Source organism: Mytilus edulis, chromosome 5 (assembly GCF_963676685.1).
Source record: "Mytilus edulis chromosome 5, xbMytEdul2.2, whole genome shotgun sequence".
Taxonomy (NCBI): Eukaryota; Metazoa; Mollusca; class Bivalvia; order Mytilida; family Mytilidae; genus Mytilus; species Mytilus edulis.
In genome coordinates, this window is record NC_092348.1 from 84,559,707 (window position 1) to 84,574,632 (window position 14,926).

Sequence of the window (14,926 nt, forward strand, 5' to 3'; positions counted from 1 at the left end):
TTTACCTTAAGGGTTATACTGCATTTGCCATGTAACCATTTCAAGTGTGCCAATAGTAAACAATATTATAGCACTCATTGTACATTGAAAATGTTCATTAAATGTTTTTGATCAGTTATTGCTTTAGTATACATTTTACATCAATCAATTGCAGGCAGCTACATAAGTCCAGGCATGGCATGATCTTGTGTATATTAGAACCAACAACCCCCCCCCCACCCCCCCCTTTTCCCACACACACACACACACATTTTGAATATTTGGTTGAATTAAAAATTACATCTATTTTCAACCAGGATTATTAGTATTTATATTGTTTTCTTGTGAAGTCAAGTTGTGAACTAGGTAGATAGTTTTCTCTGTTTTCAGCTTTCTGACAGAACCAATTTTTGTTTTCATAATTGCTTTTCTATCAGTGTCATGGTGTAGCAGATAAATCTTATCCTTAGAGAACTAAGTTTTGTCTTCAGTTCTTATGGAGTGGATGTTTGCCCCTTGTTTCCGCTGTTTATGGTCCTGTATAAAATGTATATATAAACCAAACAGAATGCTATATATAAGTCGTGCCTTTTTCAGGTGTCCATGGTCATGTATCCAGTGCCACAATGTATATGATATAACCAAACAGAATGCTATATATAAGTCATGCCTTTTTCAGGTGTCCTTGGTCCTGTATTCAGTGCCACAACATCTATCATATACTGTAGATTCATTTATTTTCGTGGATATCAATTTTCGTGGATTGCTGAAAATTTGCATATTTATAGATACTTGATTTCATGGTTATGCCAATCTCTACAATACAAAGCCTATTAAAATATGTTATTTGTTGAACATTTGAATTCGTGGTTCACCTCTACCAACAAAACCAACGAAAATTGGTATCCAACAAATAATAATGAATCTACAGTAACACAAACAGAATGTTATATATAAATCATGTTTATTTAAGTGTCCATGGTCCTGTATCCATTGCCACAATGTCTTTGATATAACCCATCAGAATGTTTTATATAAGTCATGCCTTTTTAACGTGTCCAGGGTCCTGTATCCAGTGCCACAATGTCTGATATAACCCAATCAGAATGTTATATACAAGTCATGCCTTTTTCAGGTGTCCATGGTCCTGTATCCAGTGCCACAATGTCTGATATAAACCAATCAGAATGTTATATACAAGTCAGTTTTTTCAGGTGTCCATGGTCCTGTATCCAGTGCCAAAATGTCTATGATATAACCCAATCAGAATGTTATATATAGTCATGGTTTTTTCAGGTGTCCATGGTCCTGTATCCAGTGCCACAATGTCTATGATATAACAGAGATAGAACAGAACTTATTAGATTCCATACATCGGAAGTCTATGGGTTATATGCTACAAGATTTAAAGTGTACCAAATGTCAAGGGGTAAGGATTTGACATTAAGATTTTCATAACCATTAATTTGTTTTTAAAGTAAGGCCAGGAATATTTATGCACTACAAAATTCAAAAGTGTACAAAGTATTATACCCCAATTTAATTTTTTAAGGTCAATATATGTCAATGATACATCAGCTGAAAGACAAAATATATGGGAAGTGCTTAATTTTCCTGACTTTATAAAATGGAATCAAGTTTAAAGAAACAACCAATATCTGCCATACAAATAGAATTATATTTTTCAAAAAAGCAGTCAATATCCTATTCAGATATATTCAATTAAGCTGGCAAGAACTAAACCTCTGCATTCTTTTTAGCTCACCTGGTCCAAAGGGACAAGTGAACTTTTCTCATTACTTGGCGTCCGTCGTCATTGTTAACTTTTACAAAAATCTTCTCAAACTACAGGGCCAAATATGACCACACTTGGCCACAATCATCATTGGGGTATCTAGTTTAAAAATGTCTCTGATGACCTGGCCAACCAACCAAGATGGCTGCCATGGCTAAAAATAGAACATAGGGGTAAAATGTAGATTTTGGCTTATATCTCTGAAACCAAGCATTGAGAGCAAGTCTGACAGGCGTAAATTTTTTAATCAGGTCAAGATCTATCTGCCCTGAAATTTTCAGATGAATCAGACAACCTTACAAAATATTTTCCTCTGAAACTACTGGGCCAATTTCATTATAGATAGAAATAATTGTAAGCAGCGATAATGTTCAGTAAAGTAAAATCTACAAACACATCACTATCACCAGAACACAACTTTGTCATGAATCCATGCATGTCCTTTGTTTAATATTCACATAAACCAAGGTGAGCGACACAGGCTCTTTACAGCCTGTAGTTTATTTTGTCATTATGTTTATGAATAAAACAGTTTATGTTCAAATACTATGTGTATTATGGTATGTCAGTCATATTTTTCACTGAAATAGCTGATTGATTGTTAACAATTAAGTGACTTTGACCTGCATATCCTACCTTGACAAGTTTGATAAATCTTTGTGTTAATTTTGAATCTATGAGCATTCTACCTTTTATAGTATATTTAAAAGACCTTCATTGTTGATGAGGGTAGGGGGGTCTGCATCTTAAAGAAACAACTTATTTTATTAACCAATATTCTTTTAAATATTTAGGTTAAAGAGGACAACATGGCGAGGTATTGTGCATGTGCTGGAGATTTTGAGAACTCTGTAGATATTGATGAATTTGCACAGAAACTGAGAACATTCAAAGGAATAGCAAGGTATCTATGAGTTTGTTAAGTATTAACATTTTCAATAGAGGTTAATCAGAAAAAACATCAGCAGTCAAAAAAACATCAAAAACTACAGATTGAGCAACATGAATCCTACCAAATATCTTGGTGAACTGTAGGGCTCTTGATGGGCCAGTAGGGCCTCTTCCATCAATGAAACCAGCTGACGACTCATAAAATCTATTGATAAAGCCATTTTGTAAATGTTTCTTGTCACACACCCAAGCTTCAACAAATATATAATACATTGATCCATCTCTATCTTTTGGCTTATATTTTACTGATTGATAAAGTTTGACATAATTCTTAGGTTTTCATGGCAAAGGTCATTGAAATGAGCATTACAATTATAAACATCAAGCAAGCATTGAAAAATGAAAAATCACAAAATCATAAAATACATAACAGAAAACTGAACCAATGCTACACAAACTTTTTAAAACTAACCTACAGGTGTTTTTGAAGGGCAAGTAGTTCATATTACACTGGTGGCACCTATTGCATTGTTCATTCTTCATTTCAACTGCTGTATGTCTTAGTTGAAACCATACCATTAAAGTTTGGGAAGACCATGGCATTATAATCCCCCAAAGAATTAGACTTGATTTTACCTTAACCACCATAAGTTAAGGAAAAAAGGAATAGCACACCTCTCCTTTTATAAGCTCACCTGACCTGAAATGTCAAGTGAGATTTTCTCATCACTTGGTGTCCGGCGTCCTGTGTCCGTCGTCCGTAAACTTTTACAAATATCTTCTCTGAAACTACTGCGCCAAATTTAACTAAACTTGGCCACAATCATCCTTGGGGTATCTAGTTTAAAAAATGTGTCCAATGACCTGACCATCCAATCAAGATGGCCGCCATGGCTAAAAATAGAACACAGGGGTAAAATGTATATTTTGGCTTATATCTTTGAAACCAAAGCATTTAGAGCAAATCTGACAGGGGTAAAATTGTTGATCAGGTCAAGATCTATCTGCCCTGAAATGATGAATCGGACAACCTGTTGTTGGGTTGCTGCCCCTGAATTGGTTATTTTAAGGAAATTTTGCAGTTTTTGGTTATTATCTTGAATACTATTATAGATAGAGATAAACTGTAAACAGCAATAATGTTCAGCTAAGTAAGACCTACAAATAAGTCAACATGACCAAAATTGTCAGTCAACCCTTTAAGGAGTTATTGCCCTTTATAGTCAATTTTTAACAATTTCTCATCATTTTTTGTAACTTGTACAAAAATCTTCTTCTCTGAAACTACTGGGCCAAATTTAACCAAACTTGGCCACAATTATCATTGTGGTATATAGTTTAAAAAATGTGTCCAATGACCCCGCCTACCAAACAAAATGGCCGACATGGCTAAAATTAGAACATAGTGGTAAAATGCAGTTTTTGGGATACGATTGCTTTCAAGCAATCTGTAGACTTTTACCGTTGACTCAGGGCTGCATTCCCTCACGTCAACCGTTTTATTCTAAACATTCAGCAACATCTCAGATTCTTATGATTGCCTTGCTTTAAAAGGTAAAAACAAGCAAAAGGATTGAACATAAACAACTTTCCTGTAATGTTCTTCTCATAATCTTCATGTTTGATATTTCCCTTGACTTATATGCGTGTTTTTAACAACACGGAAAATCAGAATTAAGCAGTATTTATATTTAGTGTTTTTATAAATTTAAAAAACACGTCAGAGGGAATTCCCCAGTTTTGATAAATGCGAGAGTTCACTGAATTCCGATAATTCTATTTCTGTCATATAAGAACTGAAGTGGAGTTTTTCTGTATTTTACCGTTATGAAACTGATATTTGATACTGTACTCTCATAAAGAAATAGAGAACCATTCATCATATCATTTAATAAACGTTCTTGTTCCAAATCGCAAGTCGCAGGTTTGTTTATGTATTAATGCGCATGCGTATAGTTTTCTTGATTTCAAGGGGTATCAGATTGAGTGGTTGCTCTGGATTACCCGCTTATTGATTTATTTGAAACTCTTTGAATTCTTTCTATGTCTGTCTGCTATTGAGGGTTATTGTTGTTGCATAATTTAAAATCTTATGCATCATTTCAATTAAAATCGATGTAGTTTTACCTATAACACCCCTTCAGCCGAAATGGAGTCTTCCATATTATCGTTTCGAGTTGTCTCCTCCCTTCCGGAAGTATTTTCCGTCAAAATCGAAATACAATAAGACGGACCCAATAAGACTTGTCAAGAAAAATTAATTCGTTAGATGTCGATAAACCTTGTATTATATTAAGAACGATCTCAATTTAAACAGAGGAGTGTGTACGGAAAGGAGTCATGCCCACGGACCCAAAAGGAAATTAATATTTAAAGAGTTAAAAATGGGGTTCCTCCTAGAATTAACGGTGATAAGATACGAAGTGAAATACCTTCTCTCACTCTCAGTGACTGCTGTGGAAAGTAAACTTGGAATTGATAGTACAAAAATAAAACACAATAAGTACGTTGCTCATACACTTGTATCCGGGATTGGCTATTTTTTAAGTTGAGTGACTATTCAGATTATTACATTTGCATGTGCAGTTGAATTAGTTTTGAAAATAATACTATCCAGCTGTACCAGGGCTGCCATAAATGAGTGAGACACACGCATGTTCATGCTTTTTTTGCAGCAGTATCCTTGGATCTATTTTTTTCCTATTTTATCTTTTCAATTTTGCCCAAATCTCACGAATTTGCTTAATGAAAAGTTGGCAGAACTGCTATACATGTGTCAATAAAAACTATATGGCAATCGTATCCCTCAGAGCATTCTGCTCTTTGATTGCTTTATATATTTGAAACTAAGACATTTAGGGCAAATCTTTAAAAGATTTAAATGTCCATCAGAATAAGATCTATTCCCTCTCAAAATTTCAGATGAATCTGACAACCTGTTGTTGGGTTGCTGCCTTAAAATTGGTAATTTTAAGGAAATTTTGCAGTTTTTTGTTATTATCTTGAATACTATTATAGATAGAGATAAACTGTAAACAGCAATAATGTTCAGCAAAGTAAGATCTACAAATAAGTCACATGATCAAAATCATTAGAGGACCCCTTAAGGAGTTATTTATTGCACTTTATAGTCAATATTGAACAACTTTTCATCATTTTTGAAACTTATACAAAAATCTTCTTTTCTATAACTATGGGCCAAATTCAACCAAACTTGGCCACAATCATTACTAGGGTATCTATTTAAAAAAAGTGTCTAATAACCCTGCCTACCACCGAAGATAGCCGACATCAGTAAATACAGTAACAGCTGAGCGACACAGGCTCTTGAGAGCCTCTAGTTCCTTATAAAATCCTATCACTTTAAGATGGATTGATTAGTGTTTATTGGTGAAGTAAACCAGAATTTCTTGAAATGACCACCGACAATCCTAGCCAGTTAAGATTGGAGTCCAGTGCAACTGCTCTGTGCAGAATTCAGACTCACAACCTTGGTGTTGACAGGCTAGTGATAGATGTCTTGGCCAGGGAGGCCTCTAAATTCTTTAATAATAAAGAAACAACCCATAAGGACAAATGTAGAATTTCACTTACATTTTCACTCTACCTGACATACCATTTGTTGAGATATCAAAGTGCCTTGCCTAGGTCCAATGTATGTTTAATTGAACAGTCCTCATCAGTATGCAGAGTGATTTTGTGTACTACATCTTTCAATACAATTATGTTCAATATTTATGTTTCTATTTCAGCCACTACAATATGATATTATTACAAGAAACAGTAAATTGGATTATGAAAATGAACCCACAGATTAAAAGCTGACAACAGAAATGATTGTAAAACTATCAACACATTAAGCTTTGAAAAGCTAATATTAAAAAAAGGAGTGGAGATCACAACTATTCAAAGTAATTCACAAAATTCATTGCAGTTACAAAAATGTTAAACTTAAATAAATTCTTAATGAAATGAGTAATATAATTGTGAAATGATTTTCCAACTGTAAATTTATTTGATTGTTATTTATATATTTAAATGTACATAGCTTGATTATAGAGTAAAATGATGTCTAAACATTTGTGCCTCTTTTTGTCTGCAAACCAGGATTACTTTTATCGTCTGCATCATGTTGTATTTGAGGGACATTGTATTGCCCAACAGAAAACTGTAGGGAAACAGGGATTACTTATGTCGTCTGCATCTTGTTAATCTGCAATTAATTGGAAATGGCTCAACAGAATCTACTGGATAGGAAATTGTACACCACATAAAATGCAATACATGGACATCATGTTCTGTAAAATAGCTTTTGTATAAATGATGCAATTGCCTGCTTTTTCACAATATAGATATTGATTGGTCAATGTATGAACTATCTGGGTAGTCTATATAACTATCTGCTTTGTCACAATTTGATTGATTGGTGGATGGGTTTTTATTTTCCAGTGGCAAATTAAATGCATATTCAGGACAAAAACCAATGATAATGAATATAACCCTTGATTTGTACTTGACCAATATGCTGAGACAGATTTTTAACATGCAATTCACAAGGCAACAGTTTGCTGGATGATATGTCACAAATTCAAGAGACATTATTTTGAACCAATAATCTGCCACACTTGTGTTGAGCATGCAATCACAAGACCATGATAATAAGATATCCCCTTCCTTATAGGGGGCTGTAATTGTAAATTATCTCCCTTTTTTAGAAATGTTATTATCTCCCTTGTCTTAATAAGATATTGTGTTGGTAATGTATTGGGACATCCGTATAATTATCTCCCTTGTCACAATTTGATATTGTTGTGCCAGTGCAATTATTTTCCAAAAATCATTTCCTGTCATGATTGGATATATTGATGTCAATGTAATTATCTCCCTTGTCTCAATAAGATATTGTGTGGTCAATGTATTGGGACGTCTGTATAATTATCTCCCTTGTCACAATTTGATATTGTTGTGCCAGTGCAATTATTTTCCATGTAGAGACTAGATATTTTGATGTCATTATAATTATCTCTTTTCATGACTAGATATTGTGATGTCAATGCAATTACATGTATCTCCCTTGTCCAAATTCAATATTTTGTCTGTATTTATCACCATTGTAGGACAAGATATTGGGATGTCAATGTAATTATCTTAATTGTCGTGATGGTACATACTTAGTATTGTGGCAATCAGTGGCGTAGCCAGGGTTTAAATGATGTGGATGTTTTGCCAAGCGGAGCGAGCCGAAAAATGTTTTGGACCTTTTTGTGTAGAAAAATATTTTTTATTTAATAAGCACATGTACTCCCCTAGAATCCGACACTAGTTAGATTTTTGTTTAAATTCAAAATACCCACCAATTCATATATTTATATTTTTAACCAAATTTTATTGTTTCCTTGAAACAACCATCATTCAATTCATAAATATTTGATGTAAAGTTTCCCACCCAATCTTCTATTTGACATATCAAAAACCGTTCAAACGGACCCCATTACAGCGGCACTTTTGTATAATTTAGGAACTTCGGAATATAGGAACTGAAGTGACTTCTCTTTCCAGGAATTTTAGTCTACAACCTTGCGTTTTTTTTATTACTGAGCTAAACGCATGCAGGAGACATACAAATACCGGGCGTCCGATCGTCCGGTCTTGTTAGCACTCTCATGTGTACAATTCTTGTCCGATTAAGTGAAACTCATATCATAAGCAATGTCTTTGACAATTTGGAAAATAATTCGTAATCAAATATTTTTAACCAGTAATGACCCTTTGAAATATCAATTGTAATGAAAATCCCATTTCATTTGCTGTGAAGCTTTTATTTCTCTTTAGATATTGAAAATAAAAAAAAAAAAGAAATAAAAGGTTTTGAACAGATATATCATGTTAAGGAGGGGTATTTGCGAAAAATACCAGTCGAGAGAATGTAAAATTTCACGAGCCGTAAGGCAAGGGAAATTCATTCTCAAGACTGGTATTTTTCGCAAATACCCCTCAATAACATGATATATCTGTTTAATTACACCGAATGTTAATATACTAAAACGCATTGTTGACCGTGACGTTACAAGCGTCCAGTCGGATAGAGTATTTTTGGCAAATACCACGGCAGAGAGGGTACAAAAGGCATATCCTTTTAGCAAATACCCCGGCGGCGTTAAAAATGAACGATATTCATTTGATAACAGTAAATTGGTGAAAAATACACTGGTTATCAACCAATCAAAACCCCGGATTCTTACATAAGGTGTAATTATTTAAGTTATTCCATTGTTCCTTGCCCTTTGATAGATAAAATATGACATGTAATGTGAATGGCGGGGAACATTGGATCTTTGTTCTTTACTGAATGAAAATAAAATTAGTATTTGAACCTAGATAGAAACGGGAATTCATAAGCTTAGGACTTATCACGATCTATTACATATTGATTTTTTTTATCACGTCGTTTACAATGTCGTAAGAAATGATATCAGATATGGTGTTTTAGTTGTTAGTTGCTATAGTCAAATGAGAAGCCATCACTCCACTAGGTTCAATTTCAGATGAAACATGTCCACGGGTCTGCGTATCAGTCCTCTCCGCTTGCCTTAGCCGATGACATAGACTATTTTTACGAACAAAAGTTAACTTGAAACACTATTCTGCGATTCAACTATCAAACTAAATTATCCTAAATGAAAGACCAGGCATACTGCTTCGAAAATGACTGGACGTTATCCTCATATCCTCAGCCTTGTTACATTTGGATACTTCCGTGTTAAACTGCTGCTACTTTTTTTTATTTTTGTTTGTCAAAATGATATGGATGCTTGAGCATCTGAGCATACATGCAAGCTACGCCACTGGCAATTACCTCCCTTGTCAATGAAGTGGTGTGTTGTCAATGAAATTTTCTTCCTGGTGAAAGTTGTCCATACAATTATCTATGTCTATGTAACTATAACAATCAAGAGTACAGACTTGACCCTTCCAATGTTCCAGATTTACAGAAATCATTCTATTGATATAACTTGTATTTCTTAAACCAGCAATTCAGTGTAGTTAAAATAAATTATGAATTGTATTAGAGAACCCAAATTTTGAAAGAACACTGAAGAAGGCAGGTATGTTCCTCCTCAATTACAGTAGACTCCGGCCAATCGGATACCCAAAATGTCAGCTAAAAATATCCGATTGTCCGATATATTCAATTAGCCGATGAACGTATATTCCTCCAAGTTTTTTTTTCAAAATTGACAGACACAACCCTAAGATACCAATAGCTAGTACAGCTGCTTTATAAATGGAAATTTGTAACTAATCTCATTGTTTAACTTTTTTTAGGTACAAGTTCGGATAATTCGGTTGATTGAGTAACAGATCGATCAGTTGATAATAATGTTATGTACCATTTAAATAATGTGACTTGTTGTTTTTGCGTGATTTATTTCATTTGAGCGTTAAAACTGGTAAAAGCTAAAAATAGCTATGAATTCTCGGAAGTAGGCCACTTTTATCATAAAATAACTACATGAATAGAGGTGACCTGGAAGCTTGACTAAAGAACTTTCATACATCAAAATAATAGTCCTTACTTTGTCTTTTATTTCTGGTCATAAGGTCAAATAACAAAACTGAACAAATTCTACAGTCTTTGTGGTCTCCTTTGATTCGGTTTCACCACTTAAAGCATTTATACAATACTTTACTTCAAAATTGACGAAAGTGATTCTTAAGTGTTTAATGCTGAATATTCCACTGGATATATCACCTTCTGAGTGCAACTGGTTGTGTGTGGCATTAACCTTTTCTAATGGAATTTCAAAATTTTAAACATTTAAGAAAATAAATCAATAAAATGTTTCATTTTCACATTTATTTTCAAATACATGTACATTGTATAAAGTACAATCAAAATGTTATTATAAAGAAGTTTAAAATATTTTGACAATAAGTAGATTTTAGGTAAATATTATGTACATATATCATTTATTGTTTTAAACAACACAGTGAAACCATTTTAAATACATTTTGATTTAAAAAAAAAAAAAAAAGACATGGATGTATACTAGACATGTTCCAACGAAACTATGAGGAAAAAAAAAAAAAAGAACTCTCATTGCAGTTCATCTTGACAGCCGATGGAGAGTTCAATTTAAACTACTCCTAGAACATTCATTGACATTGATTAGAAACTGTTACATAAAATGTTCTATGTACATTTTTAACAGAGGAATGATCAATCACTAACATAAACTAAGTGTGTTTTAAATTTGTGTCATTCATCTACTGCTACGTACAAAATAATAAAATAAAAGTTCTGCTTCAAAAATGAATATTTAAACATGATTTAATCATTATACACTAACAACATGATCATATCTCTTCCAAACTTGTAACAATAATTCCTTGTTTGACAACGGAAATAGCACCATCATAAAGGGACTTAATATATCACATAATTACATACAGAAATCAACATATTAAAAAAAGTTGATACATTAGAATTGTTTAAAATGACCAGCATTTCTAGTATTTTAACACAATAGAATATATTAAAAATATAATCAATAAAAGTGAATCTTGTAAACGGGTGGAATCAGAAAAAATGAAGCAAAAGTGTGACATGGGGGGTCCAATTTCAAACTTAATATTTTGTATTTCTTTTTGTCTTGCCCTATTACCAATACTTTAAATTTTATAATTCCAAAGTTTCAGGCCGAACGAAACAGACACATTGAATAATCTTAAATTTTAATAGCATACATCTCAAAAATATTTAACAGAAACCATACTACTTAAAAACAAGTTTGGTAATAAAACAGTCAAGAAAACATTGCTCAGACCTTTTCCAAATGAAAGTCAATATAAAAAGGAAAATTTTAAAACCAAAATTTCCATCTTTTCTGCTAAATCATATAATAACAATCAAATTGAATAGCTTAATTTGAAAAAAATAATAGTAACTAGTGATTGAAGTTTTTGCCAATAAAAAGAATCTCAATATATTTCAGTTACAATAGTAAACTTTGAAAGCCCTGAGATTTTGTGATCATTTGCAAAAAACAAAATGTCATTTCATTGTACCGTTTTAATGTAATTGTATGTAGAAAAAGCCTTCTATTTTCAGTATTTTGTCACACTCCTGACATATTTTATAAAGATTGAAAAATGCTTTAAACTTTCACAAAAAATCACTAAACACATTGCTATATCATTGATTTCAATTTCTGATATCTTTACCCATAGAACAGGACTTTCTTTTTAGGACCATTTAAAAAAAACACAAAGAGAGGCACCCCAAAATGTCAGGAGTGTGACAACTGTCTTTAAACATCTACCAAAGAATACAAAGGACTTAAATGTTTTATTTTTTTTATTTTTCAGAAGTGGCTATTCCAAAGAGAAGAAAAAAAAATCATTACCACTGTGATATGTTTATATCATAGATGTGGGAGTGCATTATATATGTCAGGAGTGTGACGCTTTTTTAAGGCATTTTCTGTCAATTCATAATTTCACAAGAACAAGTTCCACAAGTTTCTTTGTGTAAGAAATGTTAAAACCAAGTAATATTCATATCATTTACCTCTTAAATGTGTTATTTATTATGATTGTTTTGGCACAATCAGTTTTAATTAGTCATTTTTCTATTTTTTGTGCACTGAGTAATGCAAATTTATCAAAGGAAATAAGTGTGTACAACTATAATATCATATAGGAAAGTGAGGAAATGAATTTTGTACAAAATAGAACAATTATTTTGATTTAAAATGGTATATTTAAAGATGTTTCAAGGATTAACCATTCAGATGTAATTCGTCACACTCCTGACATGAATTTAACAATTTAAGAAAAATATGAAAATTAGCTTTATTTTTGGGACAGATAATTGAAAGACAGCTAGTAAAATGAAGAAACTTTTGGTAAACCTTCCATTCCTTAAAACATCTACCAGATTTGCTGAAATAAGCAGGGCAAAATTTTCTAGAAGAAATGATTCAAAGAAAGAGACTTCGAATGAGAGAACTCGCAAATACTGGCTGAATCTGAAATTAAAAATTGATCAGCGGAAGTTGGACCATCTTAAAATAAAAACCTATAAAACCAAGCTAACAAAATAAAGCTTAAAGAAAGAAGAACTTCAAATTCCAAATTTTATAAACAATATAAAGAAAAACAAAGGCAGTGGCAGAGAAACAGTAGAAAAAAAGGAAGAAAGATAAAAAAGAAGTTGGGTTGAATAAGGACTTAGAATCGAACAAAAACAGCTCAAAAATTAAAATGAGAACAGATCTGTGACTGTGTCAGATTCCAGATCTACAGTGAGAAAACCTGCACAACAAACAAGAAAACAATTGCCACAAAACAAAAATGCTTATAAATGATCCCTTCTAGAAGGCCCTTCTGGGTGTAGCATTTTTTATGATGTGTTTCAAAGAACTCGTCCAAGCATTTGGGTTTTGTGGCAGTTGTTTTCTTGTGTGTTGTGCAGGTTTTCTCACTGTAGATCTGGAATCTGACACAGTTACAGATCTGTTCTCATTTGAATTTTTGAGCTGTTTTTGTTCGATTCTAACCCAACTTCTTTTTTATCTTTCTTCCTTTTTTTCTACTGTTTTTCTGCTACTGCCTTTGTTTTTCTTTATATTGTTTATCAAATTTGGAATTCAAAGTTCTTCTTTCTTTAAGCCTTTTTTTGTTAGCATGGTTTTGTAGTTTTTTATTTTGTTTAAGATTGTCCAACTTCCTCTGATAATTTTTTAATTTTATATTCAGCCAATATTTGCGGGTTTTCTCTTTCCAAGTCTCTTTCTTTGAATCATTTCTTCCAGATAATTTTGCCTGGCTTATGTCAGCAAGTCTAGTGGATGTTTTAAGGAATGGAAGATTTACCAAAAGTTTCTAAATTACTAGCTGTCTTTCAACTATCTGTCCTAAAAATAAAGCTAATTTTCATATTTTTCTTAAATTGTTAAATTCATGTCAGGAGTGTGAGGAATTACATCTGAATGGTTAATCCTTGAAACATCTTTAAATATGCCATTTAAATTCAAAATGATTGTTCTATTTTGTACAAAATTCATTTCCTCACTTTCCTATATGATTTTATAGTTGTACACACTTATTTCCTTTGATAAATTTGCATTACTGTGCACAAAAAATAGAAAAATGACTAATTAAAACTTATTGTGTCAAAACAATCATGATAAATAACACATTTAAGAGGTAAATGATAGGAATATAACTTTGTTTTAACATTTCTAACACAAAGAAACCTGTTGAACTTGTCCTTGTGAAATTATGAATTGACAGAAAATGCCTTAAAAAAAGCGTCACACTCCTGACATATATAATGCACTCCCACATCTATGATATAAACATATCACAGTTGTAATAATTTTTTTTCTTCTCTTTGGAATAGCCACTACTGAAAAATAAAGAAGAAGAACATATTTAAGTCCTATGTATTCTTTGGTACATGTTTAAAGACAGTTGTCACACTCCTGACATTTTTGGGTGCTTGTATAGAAGTTAATCCAATATGTGAATTATGCACCTCAGGATGTCTGTATAGCCTTTTATGGATAGCTTATACATGTATACAATAAATACTTACCAGTTTTACACACAAATACTCCTTTAAAATACAACCATAACACTTTAATTTAGAAATTATCAAATTTTGCCAATATTAATTTTTGGTACATACCTTTTCACAATGTATATTTATTTACATAATATTTGTGCAATGATAACACCAATCTATAATCTACAAAACCTAGTATTGAAGAATGATTATAAACCATCTTCATATACATGCATTCATCATAATAATTTTTACTCAACATGTAAATTATTAAAAAAAAATCCTGTCACACAAAAAGCGTCACACTCCTGACAAATTTGACATGTTTTTTTAATAAAACTTTTGGCTGGTACAAGATATCTAAATGAAATTTGGCTGCAAGTTAGCTGGTATTGAACTTGTTGGTTTGACATTTAATTTACTTTCCTAAATATAATGGGGGAAACAATATGCCCCAATATGTTAAAATCTTCATTTTTTCTGATTCCACCCTTTACATCAATTTCAATCATGGAAAATATGCTGCTTTTTATCTAGGTCCTTTTAAATATTTTCACTTATATCCTTCCAAATTACAAAAAAAAATTGTTTTTACCATTTTAATAGACGTATTTACACTTGTATGTAAATTTGTCCGCCATTACGTAAAATCACACAGGTTCCCGTAAACTTTGACCTCCTAATTTAAA

General features: G+C 32.2%; 2 protein-coding genes across 4 annotated transcripts in view; one reads left to right on the top strand and one right to left on the bottom strand.

The window, feature by feature from the left end:
• Window positions 1-6,742, top strand: part of LOC139525509 (DNA polymerase epsilon catalytic subunit A-like) — a 61,765-nt gene extending 55,023 nt beyond the window's left edge. The window contains exons 49-51 of one of the 3 annotated variants that reach the window (XM_071320901.1): window positions 1,276-1,408; window positions 2,569-2,678; window positions 6,418-6,742. In XM_071320901.1, the coding sequence (XP_071177002.1) occupies window positions 1,276-1,408; window positions 2,569-2,678; window positions 6,418-6,490 (316 nt within the window). In that variant the 3' untranslated portion in view covers window positions 6,491-6,742. Of the gene's footprint in view, window positions 1-576; window positions 791-951; window positions 1,101-1,275; window positions 1,409-2,568; window positions 2,679-6,417 lie in introns of those variants that run through there. The other 2 variants (XM_071320903.1, XM_071320902.1) reach the window with 2 other exon arrangements.
• LOC139525515 (large ribosomal subunit protein mL40-like) overlaps window positions 1-14,926 on the bottom strand; it is a 146,625-nt gene that overhangs the window by 62,124 nt on the left and 69,575 nt on the right. The window lies entirely within an intron of this gene.